At 49.8% G+C, this 26,451-nt stretch overlaps 1 protein-coding gene across 1 annotated transcript; it reads left to right on the top strand.

Moving 5' to 3' along the window:
• Positions 1-2,612: 2,612 nt before the first annotated feature.
• On the top strand, positions 2,613-15,900 carry CKM (creatine kinase, M-type). The gene is made up of 8 exons (XM_069644673.1): positions 2,613-2,851; positions 8,416-8,628; positions 10,070-10,224; positions 10,731-10,863; positions 11,590-11,761; positions 12,526-12,649; positions 13,134-13,323; positions 15,297-15,900. Exons 2-8 carry the CDS (start codon positions 8,436-8,438, stop codon positions 15,473-15,475), a joined length of 1,146 nt encoding a protein of 381 aa, XP_069500774.1. The 5' UTR covers positions 2,613-2,851; positions 8,416-8,435; the 3' UTR covers positions 15,476-15,900.
• The last annotated feature ends 10,551 nt before the right edge of the window (positions 15,901-26,451 follow it).

Here is a 26,451-nt window from a genome sequence, read left to right as displayed (position 1 = left end):
GTTACAAAATATGGCAGGAATCGAAATAAGGATTAGATAAGCAGGCGCAGAGTATTCAGCATTTACCGGTGACCAGGAGCTACCACTGGAGAAAGAGGAGCTGGTACATCCCGAGTATTCAGCATTTACCGGTGACCAGGAGCTACCACTGGAGAAAGAGGAGCTGGTAAATCCCGAGTATTCAGCATTTACCGGTGACCAGGAGCTACCACTGGAGAAAGAGGAGATGGTACATCCCGAGTATTCAGCATTTACCGGTGACCAGGAGCTACCACTGGAGAAAGAGGAGCTGGTAAATCCCGAGTATTCAGCATTTACCGGTGACCAGGAGCTACCACTGGAGAAAGAGGAGCTGGTACATCCAGAGTATTCAGCATTTACCGGTGACCAGGAGCTACCAGTGGAGAAAGAGGAGCTGGTAAATCCCGTCGAGTATTCAGCATTTACTGGTGACCAGGAGCTAGCACTGGAGAAAGAGGAGATGGTACGTCCCGAGTATTCAGCATTTAATTTACCGGTGACCAGGAGCTACCACTGGAGAAAGAGGAGCTGGTAAATCCTGAGTATTCAGCATTTACCGGTGCCCAGGAGCTACCACTGGAGAAAGAGGAGCTGGTAAATCCTGAGTATTCGGCATTTACCGGTGACCAGGAGCTACCAGTGGAGAAAGAGGAACTGTTACATCCCGAGTAGTTAGCATTTACCGGTGACCAGGAGCTACCACTGGGGAAAGAGGAGCTGAAACATCCCGAGTATTCAGCGTTTACCGGTGACGATGAGCTACCAATGGGGAAAGAGGAGCTGGTACATCCCGAGTATTCAGCATTTACAGGTGACCAGGAGATACCACTGGAGAAAGAGGAGATGGTATGTCCCGTCGAGTATTCAGCATTTACTGGTGACCAGGAGCTACCACTGGAGAAAGAGGAGATGGTACGTCCCGAGTATTCAGCATTTAATTTACCGGTGACCAGGAGCTACCACTGGAGAAAGAGGAGCTGGTATGTCCCGTCGAGTATTCAGCATTTACTGGTGACCAGGAGCTACCACTGGAGAAAGAGGAGATGGTACGTCCCGAGTATTCAGCATTTAATTTACCGGTGACCAGGAGCTACCACTGGAGAAAGAGGAGCTGGTAAATCCTGAGTATTCAGCATTTACCGGTGACCAGGAGCTACCACTGGAGAAAGAGGAGCTGGTAAATCCTGAGTATTCGGCATTTACCGGTGACCAGGAGCTACCACTGGGGAAAGAGGAGCTGGTACATCCCGAGTATTCAGCGTTTACAGGTGACCAGGAGCTACCACTGGGGAAAGAGGAGCTGATACATAGCGTACCCCAAATCTGACTTGCACATAAGATGCAAACGTGTCATTTTGTCCATAATTTATGATCTCTTATGCTTTGAATGTCATATGTATGTGTCCTAATGTTTATTTTTAGATTGTCCAAAATGAACAGAGTTAAATTCACATAGGTGTGGTTGTTTGGCATCAGTTGGGCTGGGGAACTAAAAGTAGTTCCTGGTAGCTGATGCCATCAAGCTAACCAGGATCTTCCAGGCCACAAGCAGGAGCTAAATAGCGCCCAGATCCCCTGAATTTCGAAACCCTGCGGGTGTGTTTCTCACATTTGTCCTTTACTATATGCAGTGATGTCTAGACTGACCGATGGTCGTCCCTGGGTGTCTAATAGTACACCTTGCTAAAGCGTCCAGTGACCGGGCACGCGGCATCCTCTTGGGCCTCGTCCGGTCCACAAAAAGGCCACACTATGGCCTCGCCTTTTTCACACATCACTTGCCTTACACACTTAAATGGGGACTGTCTAGACCCCCAGACCTCTGGAGGTGTGGCACCTTGACTGAAATGAGATGTAGTCTAGTGATTAAGTCGGTATGTGGTCTAGTTGTTCAAACGGGGCCTAGTGCTTGCAATGTGCTCTAGTCTGTCATATGTTGTCTGGTGGAGAAGTGGTGGGTGTGGTGTAGTGCTTGAAATGTGATCTAGTGCTGGAGATGCTGTTGCGTGCTTAAGTGGAGATGTAGTGTAGTGCTTGAGATGTGGCGTAGTGTTTAAGTGGAGAGGAGGTCTCGCAGTTAAGGCGTGATCTAGGGTCGTAGATTGTATCAAATGCTGCTACATCTAGAAACAGGATGCTTAAGTTGCAGTCCCACCTTAACAGCGCTTGAGCACACTGTGTGACCCTGGGCAAGTCGCCTCATGTCGCTGTGCCCATGTGTCGAAACATGAAGCAAGAAGCAACAGGCGCAAAATGATGCGAGATATTATTCAATATGTGTAAATCATTAAAAAAAATATAAATAAGTTCCAGTTAAACGTTGGGCGTTTCCATTCCACGTGTAAAAGGATTGTCTCTCTCGCTCCCTCTTTGCGTTTAGAGTTAACCCTTTGCAGGCTCTTCGTGTGTCCGGCGTTAGTTCTGGGCCACTGACAGCTCGGGAATATGGATGGCCGGCAGGTGCGTGGACCGTGGCCCTGCAACTCAGCCTTTTCAGGAAGGCAGTGGAGGGGTTAACGGGCAACACTCCCCCTCGGTGCTAAAATAAGACACCAACTGTAGCCCATACCAGTCTGAGCCCAAATCTAATCAGTGCAGCGCCCGCTTCGACGACGCGCGTGACATCACGGTGACCTCTACACATTCCCGATGCTGCTGGCCAATAGGAAGTCGCTCGTGGACGGCTGGTTAGCCAATGGGAGGGGGGCGCTTGGGTATATAAAGCCGGGTCCTGGAGCTGAGACTTCGGGTCACCCATCCGGCTGAGGTGTGAGAAGAAGACGTAGCACCCCTTGGGGCACAGAGATTTGACGGCCGTTCTCCCTGTCAGGTAACTGCGCATTTCAAGGGATTATGGTCACTATAGACTTGCAGCACCAGGACGCCGCTGTGGGAAGCTTTCCATCTCGGGCATTGGGGGCCGTCTGGAGAAGGGTAAGAGAGCCGCATTCCAACCACTCGGCTTCAGAGACGCCCCCTGCAGGTGGAGGCGATAACAAGTAGCCCACTTGTCTCTCGAGTGAAAGACTGGCGGGAATGGGCCGCACTGGTGGTCCCATGTGACACCCTGTGCAACTCAAAAAAGAATAGGAGGCTTTGCTTTGATAATTACTCTTAGAATTGCTGCTTGGGGCCGAGGTGCTACCCGTGCTACTACAGAAGTGGGGAAACTGCGTGCAAAGCAGCCTTGGCAAGGCAGCCCAGCCCGCGTTCCAGGATACTGCGCCCCAGCCTCAGAGCCTCCCAAAGGCATTGGCCGGTCTGATGATGTTCTTCTGCTATAGGCCACTCTACCTCAATTAGCTCATTTCTGCTAGTGCTCTATGCCGCTTCTAACCCCTTTCGTTAGCAAGCGCTACTTGAAGAACGCTTAGGGTGACGTAATGGGGGTGGGCAAATCTTTTTTTCAAGGGCCCTCAACATTTCCCAAGCAAGAGGGCGAGAAAGAGTGAAGAGAGACAGGAGTGTGCTACAGAAGCCAAGGTGCGGGGATGGGGGGAGTGGAGGAGGAGGGGAGATAAGGATGAGAACTATATGAAAAAGAAGGAAATCGGAGGGGGGGAATGAAGAGACAGTAACTAAAGCGAGGAATAAGGGGAAGAGGAAGGTCATGAAGGAAAGAGAATTAAAAATACTGAATGGTGTGAGAAAGAGAGGGGGCGTGACAGGGTGCCAGGAAGAAGGGCAAGCAAGTATTAAGAAAAATAAACACTTGTCCCAAAGGGGTTATCCGGGATATAGGCCCGGGAGAACTAAATCGTGCTGCACTGGTAATATTATGAAAGGGGGGCAATTCAAACGCCTGCTTGGATGACGGCTCTGTGGCCAGTGGGAGCCGCCCAGCCACCGACCTCGGTGCCCACATCACGAACGGGGCAGGCGTCTGCGGCAATGCACCTAGTTCACTGTGCTCATTGCCTTGCAGCTTTGTGTGCCACTTGTAGATTGCACTTCGAATCCCGGCGGGCCGACTCAGCCTCTAATCCTTGTGCCGTAGATGCATTGACCTTGGCAGTAGCGCTTCGAAGCCGCGAGACGGTGCCACTTGGAGCTATATACAGCGCGCGATTGTAAAGTTGTGTAGGGAATGCGGTCCAGTGTTTTGTGTATTTAGGCCTTTGACTGCGGTCGGCCCCTTAGTCTGAGCCATAAATAACTAAAGGGAAAGTGATTGCGGGTGGGGGTGTTGGGGGGGGGGGGGGGGGTAGGGAGAGGGTGCGGCTGATGCTCTCCAAACCGTCAGCAGTGATCTCAAATGTCCAGCACTCCTGGGATGGGCTGGAATCTGACACCAGGGTTATTTATAGTAAGGCCCCGAGGGTGCCTGCGTTCGCATCCCAGCCCCTCCTGCTCAGCCACAGAGCAGGGTGGCCTCCAGAAAGCAGGAGTGTTTTAGTTTGGGCTATTAGGTGTTGCTTGCACCAGCTATAAACCGAAATTATTGCATTAGAATACAGACAGGGAGAAATGGCACATGGGGAGGGACAAACACCTTGTAGGTGTTGTTTGGTTATGTGCCCAACCATTAACATTTTTTAATCCCTATGGCCATTTCCAACCTGCCCCTCTGCGCCCAAAAGGCCACCTCATGGAAACTCTTTGAGCTCGCTTCATTCAAGACTTACCATCAAACTTTGCACGGGAAGTGCCTGCCAGTGTTTTTTTTCAAAGTAGTCTTCTGAGAGTTTTTGATTTAATTGTAGATTTTAATGCGCTACTGGTGTAATAATGTCTTAACCAGGTCTGCCTTCAGCCACTTGATACATAAGCGCTATGCTTGCCCTGCGCTGAAGTCCTGTTAAAAACCAGCATTGGCAAAGCCAATAGTGTTGGCTTGTGCATAATTATTAGGCATTTGCCAGGAACTTCTTTTAGATGCCCAGGTACTCGCGCCATTTGGCACCTGCTTCCATCATGGCCAGTCAATACCACTGCAGCAGTGCCTGGCAAGGGCTTTTCCCATGACTACAGAAAAGCCCAAACTGTTGGCATTGCCAGTGCTTGTTCTTAAATTCAAGTGGGATGGTTCCCACAGGGGAGTTTTCATGGTTCGCAGGCGATGCATTCATGTCTCTCTAAAGTCCCCAACGCGAGTGGACAGGTGGGGCGTAACTATAGACGGCCACAGAGAAGGTGGGCTCTGGGCATTATGGGAGGCAGCCGAAGACATAGGGGTAGCCGCAACACGCGGGCTGTCCTGCCAGAAAATGTGAACAGGTGCGAATTCCAGGCAGGGCAGTGTCGTCTGTGCGCCTGTTCAGGGTCAGGCACAACCCGACTCCACTGACTTTGCCGCACATCTTGGAGCCTTTCACATGCAGGGGTCCTGACCTGTGACTGGCTCTTTCCCAGCCCCAAAAAAATGGCGTGCGGTGCGCAGCACACTGTTCCCTAAAAAAATGCAACTTTAGATTTGTAAGTTTGCGTCTATGGCGCAATTGTAAATGGGTGAAAGATGGATGGAGGCGGAAGCCGGTCAGGCCGTATGCTTGGCGCAAGGATCGGTTGCACGTTTTCCCAATCAGCCTCCCTTTCCCCCACCACGCCACAAATAGAAGCCCCCTCTCGGAGTGGTGAAAAGCGGTGGAGCTTGAGGCACGCGGCTGGCCGTCCGCCCATCCTCGCGCGCCGCCCGCCACTCGAGCGATTGCCACCTCGGTCAGCAGACTGGGAGACGGCCCAGTTGGCCTCTCGAGCACCCTGCTCTCGGTCAGCAGGTTTGGGGGCCCGGCCCGCAGCTTTTGCCAGAGTGCGCCACAGGCGCCCCAGCTATAAATAGGCGCAGGTCGCGCGACATTAACAGTGACTGTCCACAGGGGGGGAGGCAGTGAGCTGCGCGCCCACTCACAGAGCGCATAGGGCGCCGCCACTCCGCGACGTGGGCGCCCAGACACCGGCAATGCAGCTCGCTGGGACCCTGCGAACCGCGAGGAAGGGGTTTTACCTCTCTCGCTACCTCTCCCGCCGCATTGGGCTGTTCAGGAAAGGTACCAAGAGGAGGGGCGACATTTAGGCCCCGGGTCACAAATGGGGGGGTCTTCGTTGTAAAGGAATAGACACGTTTACAGCAGTAGCTCCTAGAAAGCGTATATCTGCACTTAACTGACCGTCCGCAGGAGAGTCCCTGTACTATGGCGGCAGGGGCCCCCAGTCCGAAGAGCAAGTACTTGCATTATTACAACGGGTGCTCCTGCGAGCAGAGGCCCGCGGGAATGCAGCGGGAGATGCAAGGAGCCTAGTCCCCGCACTTTGCAACGTGAGTTCCCAGCTGCGGAGCCCTTGAACTAATATGGTAGCCCGCGCATATCTCGGCTGGGCGCATATGCACCAGAAGCAGACGCCCTGCGCCTGCGCAGCAGGAGTTCCTAGGCCCAGACCCCCCTCTCCACTGACACAGCAGGTTGTCCTGGCAGCATATAAACCCTGGGAAACAATACATGGTTTTCCAGTGGGAGAGCTGCACGAATACCAGGACCAGTATTGCCAAACGAAGGATTAGAGACAACCAAGGGAACTGGGCCTTACAGTGCAAAGAATATGTGCGTGCAATGCACCACGAGCTGCTGCTTACAGTCAGCGCATGCGCGTCGAATTTGTTTGCCGCTCTTAACAGTGGTACCGTGCCAGTTTGCTCAGAGGCGCAATGAGTTGGCAAGCACCTACCTAGGACACCGGGCACCTGTGCAGGAGCCCATCCTTGGGGAGCAGGCGTCTAGAGTCAGGTTTAGCTCGAGATAGATTTATTGGTACCCCAAGACAGACCTGACACTTTTGAACCCCCGAAAACACTTCAGCCGGTGTGAATAGTGGGTCCTTTTGCAATTATGACGAATTTGTCTAACGGAAGTTACAGAGAATATACACACGCACGTTTCTCAAAATGCCGTACCGACCTGCACATAATTGGATAAGTGAATAGGCATAACTGTAATTTCAAAAAATGCTTCCGGTGGACTAGTTGCCATGCTGGAAAATTGGGAGATTTCCAGGCATACTAGTGTCTATGACATGGATCAGACTACTGATTTGCTTAGAGGCCCTATCCTACCAGGACATCTCCCGGTTTTCCTACTGTCCATTGGGCCTCTGGTTGCGGGGTGGTGTCGGGCCTCATCCTACCAGGACATCTCCCGGTTTTCCTACTGTCCATTGGGCCTCTGGTTGCGGGGATGGTGTCGGGACTCATCCTACCAGGACATCTCCCGGTTTTCCTACTGTCCATTGGGCCTCTGGTTGCGGGGATGGTGTCTGGCCTCATGCTACCAGGACATCTCCCGGTTTTCCTACTGTCCATTGGGCCTCTGGTTGCGGGGTGGTGTCGGGCCTCATCCTACCAGGACATCTTCCGGTTTTCCTACTGTCCATTGGGCTTCTGGTTGCGGGGATGGTGTCGGGACTCATCCTACCGGGACATCTCCCGGTTTTCCTACTGTCCATTGGGCCTCTGGTTGCGGGGATGGTGTCGGGCCCCATCCTACCAGGACATCTCCCGGTTTTCCTAATGTCCATTTGGCCTCTGGTTGCGGGGTGGTGTCGGGCCTCATCCTACCAGGACATCTCCCGGTTTTCCTACTGTCCATTGGGCCTCTGGTTGCGGGGTGGTGTCGGGCCTCATCCTACCAGGACATCTCCCGGTTTTCCTACTGTCCATTGGGCCTCTGGTTGCGGGGTGGTGTCGGGCCTCATCCTACCAGGACATCTCCCGGTTTTCCTACTGTCCATTGGGCTTCCAGTTTGTAGAGTGGTGTCGGGCCCCATCCTACCAGGACATCTCCCGGTTTTCCTACTGTCCATTGGGCCTCTGGTTGCGGGGTGGTGTCGGGCCTCATCCTACCAGGACATCTCCCGGTTTTCCTACTGTCCATTGGGCCTCTGGTTGCGGGGTGGTGTCGGGCCTCATCCTACCAGGACATCTCCCGGTTTTCCTACTGTCCATTGGGCCTCTGGTTGCGGGGTGGTGTCGGGCCCCATCCTACCAGGACATCTCCCGGTTTTCCTACTGTCCATTGGGCCTCTGGTTGCGGGGTGGTGTCGGGCCTCATCCTACCAGGACATCTCCCGGTTTTCCTACTGTCCATTGGGCTTCCGGTTTGTAGGGTGGTGTCGGGCCCCATCCTACCAGGACATCTCCCGGTTTTCCTACTGTTCATTGGGCCTCTGGTTGTGGGGTGCTTTGTGATTTCCGCTTTGCCCCCTGGTCTAAGCCTGATCCCAGATCTCAGTTGGATACCATTGGAGCTCATCGCCCTGCTTCATGAGGCGTCTCCCATGCTGTGGAAACCTTGTTGGCACTGCAGGTATTTGCCGGGAGTGGCCCTCTGTTTCACCCCCATGTGTCACATTGTTTTCAGACACACCCTTTAACCTGAATTCCTTCTTTGTGTCTCTCTGCAGGACTTGTCCAGACCGCAATCATGCCTTTCGGCAACACCCACAACAACTATAAGATGAACTTCACCTGTGACCAGGAATACCCCGACCTCAAACTACACAACAACCACATGGCGAAGGCACTCACCCCTGCAATCTATGAGAAGCTGAGGGGGCTGCAGACTCCCAGCGGTTTCACAGTGGATGACTGCATTCAGACCGGTGTTGATAACCCAGGTATGCTGACCGGCAGGATACAAGTGGCACCCTTAAATTGTACAGTGCAACCTCCACCCACCTGCAACCCTAGCCATTGACAACCACATGGACCCCCTTGCACCTGCAACTATAATCCTACACGATAACCATGTATATCTGCATACACCAATGCCAGCTGGTGATAACGATGCATATAGCCCTTTACGGCAACAGCCCTAGCCAACAATAATCATGTGTATTCCTGTAGAGCAACAAACACAGCCAAAGGTTACTATGTATCTCACCATGAGCCAATGGGAGCCAATGATAGCTATGTACACCTGCATAGCTAATAATGCCAGCCAATGATAACAATGTGTAGCCCTCTACACCAACAACCCTAGCCAACAATAACAATGTGTATTCCTATAGAGCAACACACACAGCCAAAGGTTACTATGTATCTCACCATGAGCCAATGGGAGCCAATGATAGCTATGTACACCTGCATAGCTAATAATGCCAGCCAATGATAACAATGTGTAGCCCTCTACACCAACAACCCTAGCCAACAATAACCATGTGTATTCCTATAGAGCAACACACACAGCCAAAGGTTACCATGTATCTCACCATGAGCCAATGGGAGCCAATGATAGCTATGTACACCTGCATAGCTAATAATGCCAGCCAATGATAACAATGTGTAGCCCTCTACACCAACAGCCCTAGCCAACAATAACCATGTGTATTCCTATAGAGCAACACACACAGCCAAAGGTTACCATGCATCTCACCATGAGCCAACACGAGCCATTGACAATCATGTATATCTCACATCAACATCCATGCACATGTCATACACCAAAAACCTTACCTAGTGATAGCCACACGAGACAATATCATAGTCCCCACTCACTGACAGCCTTAATAATTGATGACATTGGTATATCCCAACACAGCCAACACTGAGAACCCAAAAATCTTTCCAGCCATTACTGACCACACACTGTAAATTGCCCTGCACACAATAACCAATCAAGCATAACCACCACACTCCTTTCACGTACAGCACACGCATCTCCCTACACACCGAACACTGGAGCCAAAGAGAAGCCAAAAACGTTTCATACATCAACAGCACCAGCCAATGATAAAGCAGCTACCTTCATCTACACCGCCCCTCAATAACTTAAGTGTACTGTGGTAGGCACTGTAGCCACAGCAAGCAGACCATGTCACCACTGGATTCTCTGCCATATTGGATTCTTGAGGTGCTAGCCAAGAATCCAGAGTTCAGGTGTATTGCTTCCCATTGAAGCTGGAGAGATGTCAGCCCCATTCACAGCCCTGAGACCAACCTAGTGATTTGACCTGTGCTTGGAATTACACTTATCACTGTGCTGAGTGCGCCCAAGGGTGCCTCGCTTGGTGGGAGCTCCCTCCCCCGTACTTACACCCGCCTCTTCTCTTTCTACAGGCCATCCCTACATCATGACTGTGGGCTGCGTTGCTGGAGATGAGGAAACCTATGATGTCTTCTGTGACTTGCTCGACCCCATCATTGAAGACCGTCATGGTGGCTACAAGCCAACCGACAAGCACAAGACCGACCTGAACCACGAGAACTTGAAGGTAAGGACCCCCCCCCCCCCCCCCCCCCCGACTGAGTCAGCAGGGTTCCTCCAGTCAGAGGCTTGGAACCCCCAGAGAGAGATGTTTGGGCTTTAAGTGCCAATGCCACTAGCAACATCCACTGTCTCACTCAGCGTCAGGACAGACAGGCCTTGCCTGGTGACTGCTGCAACCCTCAACTGTACCCTCTGTAGCAATCATAGTGGCAGAGTTCACAGATGGCACTCAACATCGTGAGGCATTCACTCCCACCCCGCGCATTAAGAGTTTATAAACCTGGCAAAACGAATCATCAAATCGGAGATTGTAGCTCCCCATTGTGGTTGAGGACGGAAAACACCCACATTCCAAATATATTACCAAGCACATGTCCCTCATGCACGCTAGCCACCCACGGGGCCACGTTCGCTGACGGAATGGGTGGGGAAGTGGGGCGTGTCGGGCGTGAGGCTGCATGGGTGTAGGGGGCCCTCTGCTCACTCTGCGAACTCTTGCTCTTTGCACAGGGAGGTGACGATCTGGACCCCAACTACGTCTTCAGCTCTCGCGTCCGTACCGGCCGCAGCATCAAGGGATACACTCTGCCCCCCCACTGCAGCCGTGGGGAGCGCCGTGCCGTCGAGAAGCTCGCCATCGAAGGTAAGACATGCAAAATTGCCTCACGTTTTGGTTCTCCCCCACCCACTGATTCAAGGCCAGCAAGAAGTATCAGGACTCTTGGGGGGGGGAATGTCAACATGAAGTTTGGGGGGGGGGCTTGCTGACAGCTGTGACAAGCATTGTGGAGACCCTCTGAGGTGCTTAGATAATATGGGGACATAACGGAATGCAGCGAGGGGGTTAATAGCTGCAGATTATCATGGGACAGGCAACATGGACACTAAATGTCCATCAAAATGATATGAACCGCTCTTTGGCAGCAACGTGGTAGTGTTGTGGAAGCTCGGATCAAAAGGCACAGAGATAAGAACTTGCTGGATACAGCAAAGTCTGCGGGAGGTTCGTGGGCATCAGCCTGTGCAAAGAGCACATTTATTTATTTATGTATTTGTAAATCGCACTAGCAGCCCAAGGGCATCGAGGCGCTGTTGCATGAGAGTATTTTGCTTCGTCATAAAGATGTCAACATGTGGGCAGCTCCCCCGGGTGTATGTAGAGAGAGGTCCATTTCAACTGAAAAAGCTGCCCGGCACACCAAGGCCTTCCCTGCACAGGCTGGTGGGCTGTGCTTTGAGGTTGCAGGTGGGGATTGGTGGGCCAGGGGTGGGCATGGGGTTGGCTGCTCACTATGCCCCATGGCGCTCCGAGAAGCCTGGGATGGCTGGCAGCCTGGCACCTAACCACCGCCGCCTGTTTTCCTTGCAGCTCTGAATAGCTTGACCGGTGAGTTCAAGGGAAAGTACTACCCCCTGAAGGACATGTCCGACGCCGAGCAGCAGCAGCTCATCGATGACCACTTCCTCTTTGACAAGCCCGTCTCTCCCCTTCTGTTGGCCGCTGGCATGGCTCGGGACTGGCCCGACGCTAGAGGCATCTGGTAAGTGGCATGGAGGCAAGGATGTAAAGGGGACTGCAAACTCTCAAATGACCACGGTGGGGCAGGAATGAGAGCCGTGTGGGTGGTGACGTGTCCGCACGTCAACGTGCGACGCTAGCGTCAGCATTGCTGTCCGGTTGTTTACGCCTGTAAGAAAGAGCTAGCAACGGTGCTTCATTTGTGGGGGTGTTTGCCAGGGCTTAGCCCTGGTACTTATTTCTGAGCCCTGACACTTACTGTCTTATATTATGAAGTAATGAGAGCCAGAGCAGCCATCAACCCCGAGTGTGAGCTGTAGTTTAACCCCACATATGTCGACACTGTGGGTGGTGGCAGCAATGGCAGGGAACTGCCCACCCACAGTGTCGCACGCCTGCTAGAAAATATGTGGGCCCTGGCACTTATTTCTTACAAACTAAGCACTGGCTAGCGGTCCCCTTTAAATTACACTAAGGGGCATTTTTCAGAGGGCCTAAAGATCGCCAGAAGAAAATACAGGGTGAAAGTTAACTGAGGCCCTCCACTGTTCCACCCGGACGGACACCGATTATGTGTGGAGAAGGGTGCCCCACTTACTGTAGACATTTGGGACAAGGATTGCTTCAGATCAGGGTCACCCTGTGGAGTCAGATTTCACCCTTTTATTGCCCCAAAGAAACTTCTAGGTGATACTCTGATGCGGGGGCAGGCCAGACTTGGAGGCTCTCGGGCCGGTGCTGACGAGGCGCGACTAGACTGACGTCTCCTCTCTTTTCCATCCCCAGGCACAATGACGACAAGACCTTCCTGGTCTGGGTCAACGAGGAGGACCATCTCCGCGTCATCTCCATGCAGAAGGGCGGCAACATGAAGGAAGTCTTCAGGCGCTTTTGCGTTGGCCTGCAGAAGGTGAGACCGCCTACTCCAGTGGAAGACCCCTGTAGCAGTCACTGTTCAGCCCTCGCCTCTCCATGCATGCCCAGTACTTGAGATCCACCAAACCTTTCCCTGCACCGCACCCTACTTATTCTCTGAGCTAAACCGGCTTGTCTTCCCCTGCAAATGTACCCCTGCGCTAACTTACACTGGCTCCTGATGTCCAGAGCTAGAATTCCAGACAGCAGCTCAATTGATATACCGTAACCCTGTCCTGCACGTTCCCCATGTTCCCCAGCCAATATTTTACCACACCGGGGGAATGGTGTCCACTGGCTCCTCCCCTAGTCTGCTTCAGCTCCTTCTTGGGTCGCTCCATCCTACTTTGTCCCTTCTTCACCTGTCCCTGTTCTCCAACATGTTATTGCAACTGTTCACATCCCGACTGTCCCTCATGTGTGGAACTCATGAGTCTCTTCTCTCAATTTTCCTCCCTTTTCCGCTCCTCCTGGGATAGATTGAAGAGATCTTCAAGAAGGCCGGCCACCCCTTCATGTGGAACGAGCATCTCGGCTACGTGCTGACCTGCCCCTCCAACTTGGGCACTGGACTGCGTGGTGGAGTCCACGTCAAGCTCCCCAACCTCAGCAAGCACCCCAAGTTTGAGGAGATTCTGACCAGACTGCGCCTGCAGAAACGTGGTACAGGTGAGCAACAGCCTTCAGACAGCACCCGAGGTGTCCTTTCTATGCCGTGTCCCAGAGGCTCTGTAAAAGGATACCTCCTTCGCCAAACCGAAAATATCTCAGCTACCTCAATCAGTGATGATAGATCATAGTATGTGGTCCTGTCAGTAATAGATCATAGTACATGCATGGGCCTGCCAGTAATAGATCAAAGTACGTGCATGGGCTTGCAAGTAATAAATCATAGTACATGCAGGGGCCTGCCAGTAAAGCATTATAGTGCGTACATGGGTCTATCATAGAGAATAGCTCTGTCAGAAATATAAAGTAGTTCATGGTCCCATCAGGAATCGGTCACGCTGTATGGGTTTGTGAGTAAAGGATCATAGTGTGTTGGCCTGTGTTTAAAACTAGACTCTTAAATCCAAACTCTGCCACTGACAGACTTCATGCACACAGGCAGATCTCTAAAGCTTTCTCTGCCTCACTCCTTCCGTGCTTATGTCATAAGCACACCTCTATTCTGGCCTAGTTCTTCATCCAAGCTACAGCGAGCTTGTCTGCCCTACAACTCGGCCCCTCAAGCTCGGCCAACCACTCCATGACCTTCATTAAGTTATTGCAGAGCTCTCGAGTTTCCCGTGACCTTGTGTGAGAAGTCAGTCCTGTCTTGAAGTTTTTTCCATTCGAAATTTGAGAAAACTACAAGTCCCAGAATTCCAATTTAAAAGTGGGCCATTGGAAACATGAGAGCTCTGTTATTGGGATGTCTGCCATGCGAAATTGACGCAAATGTATAACTTCGGAGCCTCACTTATCCTTCTTTGGGTTTGACCTCACCCAAGGGAATGATCCCTCTTTTGGAAAGCACCCCCGTATTGGAGTAAACTGAATCCAAAGGGAGTTTATTCCTAGAATCTCTCTTTCACATGTCCATCCCATCATCAAGCCAACTTACAGGCGAACCCCCCAGTCCTGTAAGAACCTCCCTTTTACCTTTGAGGTTTGAAGGGACCATCATCTCCTAGAACTAGTGAGATGAAGTGGCTTATTTGAATAGCGTCCCTCAAGACTATGGAATGAGTGGCCACTGGTTTCTTCTGCAATGAAAAGGAAGCCTCTACCCAGCAGCCCTCGGTTGTATGAAGTGTCTGAACTTCCTATTTAATCACTAGTGACTAAATTCCCCATCGCCCTCTCTGAGTTTATTCTCCAGACGAAGTTTTTTTTGTCTCAAGCTGATAAAAAGGACATTTTACCCAACCTTGTCTCTGGCTTCTTGGCCATATTACGGACGTGTAATTGAAGTGTATAGTGCCCAGATCTTTCTAGCAGAGAATAGAATTTTTTAAAAAAATGGCCAATCCAATAGATTTTGGCTGTTTTGTAAGTGCAGCCTCAAAAATCCCAATAAAGTTAATTCCAGGACTAAATGACAGCAATAGATACAATCATTCCAGTACTTTAAAAAAAACGCAAATGTTTTTCTGTCAAACCTTGGACATCTGGGACTCTACTAATTTGATAGCAAACGTGACTAAGGTAGACTCTGGGTGCTGCCTTTCAGTAAATCACAATGCTAGCAGCATACAAAAGTGAGGGCACTGTGGCACATAACTAAGAAGGATAGGTGTTAAAAAACATTTGCCCAGTACCACTATGAGCCAAACCCTAACCACTGGTCGAATCCTGTGCAGGAGTGTTAGTTTGGTTGTTGGTGTTGTGCACATTGGACGCGCTGCTGCTTGACGTCATGTCCCAATGATCCACCCACAGCTGTAAGGATATGGCGCCAGAAATAGCCTCTGAAGTATTTCTCACCCGCCTTTGGGGGCCCGGGCTCTGAATGACAGGGGCAGTTGCTGTGTGGGGGGTGGGGGAGGAGCTTCGGGGCATGGCAGTACTGTCCCGTGAGTGACCTTGCAGTGTAAGCCGAGACCGGTAGCAGTGTTGTATAGTCGGCGCTGACTGGTTTCTCCTTCTCCCTCCCACAGGTGGCGTTGACACCGCAGCCGTCGGCGGAGTCTTCGACATCTCCAACGCCGATCGCCTGGGCTTCTCCGAGGTCGAGCAGACCCAGATGGTGGTCGATGGCGTGAAGCTCATGATTGAGATGGAGAAGAAGCTGGAGAAGGGCGGGTGCATCGACGACCTGATGCCTGCCCAGAAGTAAGCAACAGCCGACACCCTCAAACTCACCATGCCTCCGTGAACATCGCCACCACCACCACCACCGCATACCGCGTTGCCGTGCTTGGCGAGCACCACACCCCCGCCAACCATGTGAAAACACCACCTCCTGAGACCAGTCACCACCCTGACAAGCAAGGCGGACAGCAGTGACATAACCCCAGACTGATACCACGCCCCCTCCTGTCCTTCCACGACTACTGCCCTCTCCTCCTCACACGCCATGTGTAACCCTTGAAGCAGCGGGTGAGGAGAGACTGGAAAGTGGCAACTCACTGGACTGTGGAGTAGCCACCGCTGCGCTGGCCTGCCAGTGGAGCTGGACGAACTGTCACTTGTATATGCTGTCGTAATGTCGCTTGATTTCGAGTGAAGGGAGAGAATAAAAACGCAACGATGGCCCCATGATGTTTTCGACTTGTGTGTTTTTCCTGGTGGGAATGGTGGTGGGTAGGTGGGGGAGAGGGGGGACGATGTGGAATGAGCGAGTTTTCACACGCAGTGCCACGTGCCACCAAGATGGCGGCGCGGCCCGCATTGGAACCTCATGGAAGGTCATGGAACTAGATGGAAATCAACAGGCTGCCTTAGAAACGTTCATGGATCTTTATGCACTGGAATATTCCTTCTCTTAGGACAGTATGTATACATGCCATAATCTTCGCGAGGAGCAACTTGAGGTATTAACATGAATGTCACATGTGACCCTCACACACATGTACATTTTAAAATACTCCTCTGTCATGGCCCTAGCACGGCACGTTGGAAGAAACAATTACATATGGTGTTGTGCTTGATAATAATAATGAAGGGTTTCATATAGCGCAGATCAGGGGAGTTGCTAGGTCTGGAAAAGATCCGGGGCTAAGCTAATGTCCAGGCTGTCAGGACTCGGGGCTAGCTAGTCTTTTGGCTGTAGCTCCTGAGCTCCTATCCGGGGCTACAACCAAAAGATCCGGGGCTATAGCCCCCACAGCTCCCCCCGCCCCCTAGCAACGCCCCTGGCGCAGATATTACCAGGAACTTAGTCTGAGAACGCTCGATAGGGGACGTTACTTACTACAAGCGTTATGTATTACCCACAATGCTGCGCTCAGCTTATCAATCGACGGGAGGGCGGCGCAAGCGCAGAGTTGACCCAACGGGCTAGGCCTTATTGAGCTAAAACCCCCACCAATGACGAATGCTTCCACTATAGGAAGGACACGCGCCGACCATGAAAACAGCGCTAGAAGTAGACACACACGAAGATACGGGCCCATATATGTAATACAGGCCTGCACACACAGATTACTTGCAGGAACACACCTACAAATACAGGCAGGGGAACCATATACTTATCATACGCCATGGCACTTCTGTTATAGGCCGTTTTTGTCATGCCATATTCTCCTCATCAGAAGGAAAGTGTTGCCATCACAATCCGAGGTAGTCCTTCCACATGCCTGCTGAAGACACCACATGGCCAACATCGCAGCGCATTCTCTGGCACGATTAGCATGCCAGCTGGAGCCCAATATGGCCCTTACGGGCGTCACAAGCCCAGGCCCACACATGATGTTCAAGCAGTGATAGAAGTGTACCATAAAAGTAGTGGATCTGTGACTCCGGCAGGGGACAGAGTAAGTAGGAAAGGAGCAACGTGCAACACATTTTCAAGGGTTGCAGTCGTGCGGGTTGAGAGCCAATTGAGTTGAAACAGATTTCAATTTAGCTGTAACTGATATCAGTGGTAAAATGGAGGAGTGTGCTTTACCTTCACAAAGAACAGTTCCGGAACGGTAAAAATGGATGCAAAAAGTAGTGGAGCTGTTAAGAGTGAACAAAAAATAAAAGTAGTGGAACACAGCTCCCGACCCGACCGTTCCCGCTCACTTCGACCACGGTATGCAAGGTGCATATGTCCAGACAACCTATCTGCAAGTGTCACCATTGCATGCCAGGTGCAAGCTCAAATGTGCATCGACCTACACCATATAGCCGGGCTTACCCTCATATGCGTTAACCGTTCTTGCATAGTGCTTAACGATCCCTCTAAAGACCTCCTGGAAGAGGTCCAAGGGAAGGTGAGAGGGCAAGGATGCAAGTGACATGGAAAGGGTGTCAGTGAAAAGAAACAGGGTCTGGGCAAGCTAGAGGGGGGTTGGGGAGCAACGTGAGACAGAGACCCCAGGCACGCAGTCCTCTCTCCTTACAACAGAGTCTGGGTCCTGCCCCCCAAGACCCGGTGGGCCCAGAGCTAAACTGACCAAGTAGGAGGCTGCCTTTAATTTACCAAAGCAGACAGACACCAACATCAGAGTCCAATGGAGGTCACCTTCTGGTGGGCGCTCGGAGACTGCCTGTGGCACTGCCCTACCCCAAGCCGTGACCCTACAATGCTGGGGCGACCGTGGTTCCGAAACTCCACCGCCCACAAGGCAGTGCCCAAAGTAGACACCGCCCACAAGGCAGTGCCCAAAGTAGACTGTGTTGAGTTTTGGGGTCATATAACATAAGGGTGTCGGGGGGGAAATTCTGCCGGGGTCGGCCGGACCGTCCGCAGACCTCCAGGCAGGGAGGCCCCAACTCCTCCCGTGTGTATCCCAGATAAGATGAGATAGAGTATGAGACGCACACAAGGAGCAAGGTGACTCTGCTGTTTATTAGACAAACGGCAGGGATGGGTCAAGGAGCGCACGCGTTCGTCCTGACACACACTCAATCGTGGGGCTCGCAGGCCCTTTTTACTGTATTATGACGCGCTACTTGCGTCACTTCAGAAAGTTAACAAAAAACCTATCGCCACTCTTAATTGGGTGTTCGAGTGGTAGGGTTAGTATAGCACACATATAGAGAAAGATATTAGTGGACAAGGTGTAGTCAGGTGGTATATCTGGGTTGTCCCTACAATTAGATACATGAAAATTGTTACATGAAGGCTCCTGAGGATTGGCTAAATGTGCTGGCGTCAGTGATAAGAGCCCCATGTTCTGATTGGTGCGCCCGTGAGCTTCCCAGTCTGGGACCACCGTCGTTCCCAGCTCTCGGTGTACCTGTAAGTTGCAACAATGTTTCACTTATGGGTACATGCAGACAATGTGAGGACTTATTCATAGCTAGACGGGGTACCGTTCCCACTGTTGCAGATGTCCATTGAGCCTTTCAAGTGTATCTGCCAGTGTCTCGTAGCGAGGGATCCAGACGTCTCTGTTCTCCCGGGTTTGGCATCTCGTCAGGTTCGGCTTGATCACGTGGGGAGGGACCGTGAAAGAGGCATAATTCTGCACAATTAATATTGTTTTTCTACTGTGCGTCTGGTTTAATTTGTCGGTGTGACTTTAACGTTGGTGCGCGGAGTGCGAGGTTGCAACATCGTGCCTTTGATGATTTGCTCTTGGAACGTGGGTTTGCAACATTGCGACCTTGGCTGGTTGCTTCGCCAAGCTCATTCTGCAGGATCAGCAACTGACTCTTGTCTTGTTGATGTCCACGGGAGCTCTTGTTTGAGGCCTACTTTGGCCCGGTGCATAAGTTGTCCGTTTGGTGCACAGGTGCTTTAGGTTATAGGAGCATATAATTCCATAATCAGTATTGTCTTTATTATATTTCTCATGGTGGTAACTGGTTTCAAAGAGAAGCGTGAGCAAGCTAGTAAAAAGTTCATGACGCGTCTTGCGTTTCTGCATTCTGAAAGCCTATATAAAAATAATAAAGATGCACGTCCGTGAATATGCCTGTCGCCTACGTCATAGCACTGAGTATATTCTTCGTGTAGGTTGGTGTGGGAATGTCCAGTGTGTATATTTGTACAGATGTGCTTCCCGTTGTCTAGGTCGTCATGGCATCTCTAACGACGTGTAGATTTTAGTCTAGTTGATCCGCGCCGCAGGTGTCGGCATGGCCAGTGGGGGCTGCTGGGCAAGCAGATGGACACATCCGTATGTTCCTGTACCAGGGTATCTGGTCGTCTGGTAAATGGGCAAACTCTTCTCGTGGCGGGTGTTTGGGTCGTGACCCTCTAGGCCAAGCGCGAGAGGTGAAGGACGGGAGCCTGGTTTTCCATTCTCCCACTTCAGTCCCCCCTCTGGTCGACTTGTCGACCACAAACATATCCTTCTCGTTATCTCCTCTTACTCGCCATATCTTAGTTATTCCTCCGAGATGTCCATAGTGGTTTACATGATCTTCAAAGGACCAATACATATATTCACAGGTACCCCCAGGAGTACAGTATACCCATCTTCCTATGTAGCTCCTGGGGTTTCTTGGGTTCTCGGTCTTTACTGATGGTGGGTCTAGATGGTTGGTAATTATTTGGGTGCGCAGCTTCTCCCTTTCCTGTATTATTACACCTGTATGCTGGCCGTCATCTGCTGGCATCAAGGGGTGCATTACCACCATTTCCAGCAACTCGTCAGTAGTGCGTGCCTTTCGTGCCTTCCAAAATCTAATTACGATCAGGGTAGCTCCAGCCAATATAGTACAGCCCACTATTATTTTCAGTCCATCTGACAGCCAGGATGGCATCCACGACCATAATAGTGAAAACCAGCTCTCATCCTTGTTCACACCATTGCTTTCATCCGTCATTTTGGAGTGCATCTGAGCTAATTGCGAAACTGCTTCTGTCAGTGTACCATTGTCAGCATCATTGGCAGGTATGAACGTGCAGCATGATTGTCCTATCTTTGCACAAACTCCTCCTTCCATCGCTGTGAGAAGGTCCAATACATATCTGTTCTGTAGTGCTACCATCCTTACAGCTCGCAGCTCCTCTTTTATTGCGTTGAACCCATTTACTGTAGAATTGATGGTCATCATTAGTTCCCATCTAGTTATTTGGAGCCATTTTGCGTTTGCGTAAGCCTGTAATCCCGGGTGTATTATTGAGGAGAAGAACATTGCTGCTCTGCTGAATAGTCTGTGTTCTGGCGGTATTGATGTTAGTGCCGTTTCCGACCTTCCCCACAGGTAATTTCCTGTCAGCGGCTCTCCTTGTCTTTTTCTTCTATTTAGGACAGTGTCATTGCTGTTGGTCCTGTTCCCTTGCTCCTCCTGGAGTGGTGCAGATCTCTTTCTTCTCTTATCCCCTTCATTCATTCTAGGAAATTTCGCCACATCGACGTGCTTCTTAGGTACCACTAGTGATGGTACATTGACGTGTACCATTGTGCACACACCATTCCACAGGGGAGGCAGTGTATGGTATGCCTTTTCTCCACAGGCCCAATAATGGTCCATTATTACTGCTGTTCCCGCTCCCCCCTCAGGTAACTCCGTCACACTTGCGCAATTGGTGTTATATCCTACGTCCACCTCTCCTTTATGCTGGTAACATACCTTGGGCGCAGTCAACGGTAGTATCGTTATTGGGTCTTCATCTTCTTCTACCCACGTGAGCATTGGTACATACTTGATCCACGTCGTCCAACATCGGTGATTGTGTGTCTCGATGGTTGAGATAGTTTCTTTTGTTACCATGTTGCTGCCAATCACTCCTATCTCCCAGCTGTTATCCAGATACACCTTTCCTGTTATCGTCAGTAGCGGCCTCTCCCAGCATCCTTGTTTACCCGGAACTTCAGTGGCGTACCAATCACATGGTAGATACTGCAGTGTTACTTTCTGTGTTTCTCCTTTTGCAGGGCCACTTGTTATATATTTGAATGCTTCAGCATGTAAACTGGTCTTGTGATAACTCAAGTAGGTCTTGAGGAAGTTGTTTTCATATGGGTATGAGTCTCGTGTTTTCCATGTCATGTGCACTACAGTTCCTTGGAATCTTCCTTTCGTCTGGAACAGTGCCAAGTATATTATGCACTGCGCTATCTTCTCATTTATTTCTGTGGCAACAAATGTTCGTGAAGCACTCATGGCGTATGGTATTAATGAGCAGACGTAGCAGCTATCCTCAGTTGTCTGCTTACCAATGCGGGTCATGTGTTGGTACCATATGTTGTTTGTGACGTGTGCTGAATCTTGTACATAATTATCAATACCTTTATTGTCTGAGTATGTGCTGCGTTTAACTCTATTTTTCTTTGGTGCAATGTTACTACTACCACCTGACGTAACACCTGTTGCAGCAAGGAACGGGGGTATATTAGGTTTGGGTGCAGCAACAAAATTGATAGCACAGCTATACTGCCATACAGAAGCAGCCAAAAATCCGGTGATCATCAAAATCCCTATTATTTTTATTACAATTGCTAATCTCACCGGCATTTTGCTCTTACCTTGCTGCAGTCCTGGCAGCTTATTCTTGCGACGTTAAAGTTGCCCGCCTAAAAATTCTCATAAATGCTCGTTTTTAAATGTTAGTTTTGTTTTGTTTAAGCTCTCCCTATCAAATAGTCATTCAGTGCCCAGGCGAAGAGCTGCTCCCACGCTACTCTAAGTGATTGGTCTCTTAAGACCGGCAAGTATGGGCGGAGGTGGGGCATGTAATATTCTATGGCCAGGAGGAAGGCTGTGTAGTAGACACGTACCCTTCTTCTTTTTAGGTATGTTGGCCTTTTTATTTCGTATACAAATTGGTGTGACAATTCTTCTGGGTAGTTATCGTCTGGGAGTACCATCTACGCCTGGACAGTGGACTTTGTTAGTTAGCTTTCTACTTAATAATACAACAATACGCAGTTCCTGTATGTGCGAGAGAAAAAAAAAGAGAACATTCACGTGTTTACATGTGTATTTGTGCGGCCAATGTCTTTCAGTTTAAGTTACAACTGTCCTTTGCAGTCAATGGGCGGGGGGGGGAGATGGCGTAATTATTTTTACTCTTTGAACGTGTGACCATGGGGTGGGCAGTGTAGTTATCACCCCTTTCTTCGTCAGTTGTTGTCTCTGGGGTGTCTGGGTAGTGAGAAGGTAAGGGAACAATTGGGTCGTTGTCTGTGGTAGAACTTCCTTCCGCTGTCAGGGATGTTGTTGCTGTTGTTCCAATGGACCTGTCGTTGGCGCTGGGGCGGGTCTGCAGTTTGTATATCTTTACATCATGTAGATGGTTCCAAGCACGCTTATCCTTTAGTTTTACTGCTCTTGTTGATACGTCTTCTACCAGATGTGGACCGGTGAACCTTTTGTCGTTCCACCTTCTATTGAAATTGCGAAGTAGCACGTGGTCACCTTTGGCTAGTTTGCACAAGTTCTCTTTTTCTAATTCTGTACTGGCGCCTTCTTCTTTATCTCTGGTGGACCCGCCCCGCGTGCGCTCGAGCTGTTGAGACACAAACACAACAATAGTAATCAAAGACGACACATATTGATACATTTCATCACCTAGTATACTCGCTGAACTTTCGTGGTCAGTGAATGCCCTTGACGTTGGCGTTAGGGGAAGGCGCATTTGACGTCCAGTAACCACCTCGTGTGGGGTGAGGTGGTGGTCGGACCCTGGCCTGTTCCTCAGTTCGAACAAGGCTAACGGAAGGCAATACAACCAACTTTTCTTTGTTGTTTGTTGTATCTTTGCAATTGCCTCCTTCAATAAGCCATTTAGGCGTTCACATACACCGTTAGCCTGTGGGTGATATGAGCATGCAAATTTGTGCTTTATGCTCAGCAGGGCTGTGATATGTTGGAACATTTCGTTTGCGAAATGTGGGCCATTGTCTGATCTTAATACTTCGCACACTCCCCACCTGGGGAAGACCTCCCTTACTATGAATTTGGCTGCTCTAAATGCATCTGGGTGTGAACAGGGCCCTGCTTCAATCCACCTAGAAAATGGGCATACTACTACAATCATGTGTCTATTACCTTGACATATGTTGATCATATCAACATAGTCAATGTGGAGGTGCCGAAAAGGTCCTTCTGGCCGGAGTATGGTACCTCTTATCACTTTTAGGGTATGACCGGCCGTAAACTGTTGGCATGTGAGACAATTGCTGATAAAATTTGACACATGAGAATTTAACTCGGGACAGAACCAATCATCTCTAATTCGTGCTGCAATTATTTCCTTGCCTGTATGGGCTGGGTGATGTAATTGGCTCAGGGCGGTATTTAAAAGTGCCAACGGTATTACAACTTTCCCAGTACCACTCTGGCGCCATAGTGCGTCAGTTGGTGACATTGTACATCCTCTTTTTACCCATATTTCCTTTTCGGCCATTGGTGCTGCTGCTTGTAATTCCATAATCTGTGTGGCTGGGAGATGGGTATACCCTTCTCTTATTAACATCTCCCTAGCCATTCCCCTCCCTCTCCCTCTCTGTGAGTCTGTGGGGTCCCATATCTCACCAAAGTATGCAGCATATTTCGCATGTGCGTCTGCTGCTGCATTCCCTTTTGAGACGTGGTCTTCACCATTGGTGTGTGCGGTGCATTTTACTAGGGCTAGCTCTTGGGGGTCGTTTATTACTTCAATTAATTCAGCCAACAAGAGGGCATGTTGCACTGGAGTGCCGACAGCTCTCCTAAACCCTCTTCTCCTCCATTTTGTTAGCCCTGAGTGGACAGTTGATGTAACATATGCACTGTCGGAATATATTGTTACACGTTTGTTAAAACTTTCTTTCAATGCCAATATTAGTGCAACTAGTTCAGCGGCTTGAGCAGAGTAATGCTGTGGTAACTGTACACATTTCATAGCCACACACACCGGAGCCTCCATCATTTTTACCACTGCTGCCCCAGTTCTCCGTATCCCATCTCCTTGATCAATAGTTGATGACCCATCAATAAACAAAAGCTCACCTCCCTCTAGTGCATTCTCTTCAACTTTTCTAGTACATGAATATATTTCATTTAGTTGGGTGCAGTCGTGGGCGTAATCTCCCTCCTCAATTATTTCTGCTAGAAATCTTGCAGGGTTAACAGTGCTACATCTAACAATCGCTAGTTCAGCCCTAGACAAAATGATCTCATAACCTGATGCCCTTTGTGTCGTTAGTGTGGACTTGGGTTTATTCAATATTGCAAATAATGCATGTTCCACAAACAGTGTAGTTGGACACCCCATGGTTATTGCTGATGCCTTTTCTACTGCAAAAGCAGCTGCAGCGAGGCCTTGTTCGCAAGGGAAGTGGCCTAACATCACGGGGTCTAAGTGACCGCTATAAAATGCTACTGGTTTATAGCCCATGCTTGTTTTTTGGGCCAATACTGCTTTCATTACTGCTGAGTCGCAATGTGAAAATATAAAAAACCGTCGCTCATAGTCTGGGGATGCCAGTACTGGAGCTGTTGATATCGCGTCCTTCAATTCGTCAAATGCCTCCCTCATTTCCATAGTCCACCCCAACCTTTTCTCCCCTTTATTTGCTTCCTTCAAACCCTCAAGCAGGGGTCCTATGTATGAGCTGTAATCAAATACCCATGCTCTACAGTAGTTGCATAACCCCAGAAATTGCTGCAGTTCTCTCACAGTCTGTGGCATGGGAGTGCTTGAGATGGCCTGTGCTCTTTGTGGTGCAATCTTTCTTCCATGTTGGGATATCAGTTGGCCAATGTAGAGTACCTGTTCCTGACAGTATTGTATTTTTTCCATGTCTACCTTATACCCCTTTTCAGCCAATATAGTCAACATTTTTAACGAGTCCTCTCTGCATTTACTTTCGTTTATACTGCAAATTATTATGTCATCCACATATTGTAACACTGTGCTTTCCACCTCAACGTTACCCAAATCCATCTGTATTACTCTATTGAAAATTGAGGGTGATTCACAATACCCTTGTGGTAATCTGGTATGTTTCCATTTAGTATTTCGGTAAGTGAAACTTGTTAAATCTTGTGAGTCGGGGTGTAATGGTATTGAGAAAAATGCATTTTTAAGATCTATTACTGTAAATCGTGATGCCTCTGCTGGAATGCCACACAATATTGTTGCCGGGTTTGCTGTTACTGGATATTCTGCTTCCACTATGTTGTTCAAGGGCCTTAGGTCCTGTATGAAGCGCCAAGACCCCCCTTTAGCCTTGCGCACTGGGTACACAGCCGTGTTACATGGTGATTCTGAGGGGACCAATATGCCATTGTTTATAAGGGCCGTTATAGTTTCATATATGCCCTCATCTGCCTCTTTTGACAATGGGTACTGTTTTACTCTTGGTAGTATTGCACCTTTTTTCAATTTTATCCGTACACCCCCTATGCTTTTAATGCATCCTACGTCATAAGGGCTAATGGTCCATAATGATTTGGGCACCTTTGACATATCCTCCTTAAAGAAAGGGACTGGGGTGCATGCAGGTGCCTCAAGTGCCATAGCAATTTTCTGCGCTATTTGTTTGTGAGCCACTCGTAACCATATTTCTACACTCATCATCAACACCATTTCCCCCTCCTCCTTTTCTTCTGAAAACAGTTCCTCATCTGACACCTGGGTCAACCTACATCCTTCTGCTAGTGCTATCACTGCCCTCCATGCTCTTCCTTCTTTGTCTTGGGCGTGCACAGCAATATACTCAGCTGTTGTAATAATGCTTTCAATGTCTATTGCAAACACCTTTCCTTCTTGTTCATTAACAGGTGTTTCTGGTCGGAACAGATAAGCTGCTGGCCTCCTCCATATTTTCCCTTCTATCCCTGGCATCCATGCAAATGCCATGTCTGTTCCATACTGGAATATCTCGCCATCTACTGGTTCCGCCCTAATTGCTGTCTGCCCACAGTATGCTTGCATAATCTGTCGTGCTGCTAGCATGTTAATCCCTGGAGTAGAGCAAATTATACCATCCTCTGTAAAGGAGATTGTCATATTTAACCTATTCATTATGTCCCTCCCCAGTATATTTACTGGTGAGGCACTATAATACAAGAGTGGAACTGACAGATCGTAATCTCCGATAGATAAGGGGACGTTATCAGTAAAAGGAACCAATCCTTTAGCCCCAGAAAATCCTTGGGTGTTCATGGCTTCGCCTGACATCTTAAATTTACCTTCCCTTATGCAAGACCGGGTTGCCCCGGTGTCAACAAGGAATGATAACTTTTTGTCACCTATCGTTACCTCTATGCGTGGCTCCT

Source organism: Ambystoma mexicanum, chromosome 2p, assembly GCF_040938575.1.
Source record: "Ambystoma mexicanum isolate Mex_15411 chromosome 2p, UKY_AmexF1_1, whole genome shotgun sequence".
Taxonomy (NCBI): Eukaryota; Metazoa; Chordata; class Amphibia; order Caudata; family Ambystomatidae; genus Ambystoma; species Ambystoma mexicanum.
This window is presented reverse-complemented; position numbering and strand designations above follow the sequence as displayed.

Excerpts from the sequence above, each read along its gene's own strand:
- CKM (XM_069644673.1), top strand. The coding sequence starts at position 8,436 with ATGCCTTTCGGCAACACCCACAACAACTATAAGATGAACTTCACCTGT. Across the intron at positions 12,650-13,133 it reads TTTGCGTTGGCCTGCAGAAG|ATTGAAGAGATCTTCAAGAA; the intron begins GTGAGACCGCCT and ends CTCCTGGGATAG. Across the intron at positions 13,324-15,296 it reads CCTGCAGAAACGTGGTACAG|GTGGCGTTGACACCGCAGCC; the intron begins GTGAGCAACAGC and ends TCCCTCCCACAG.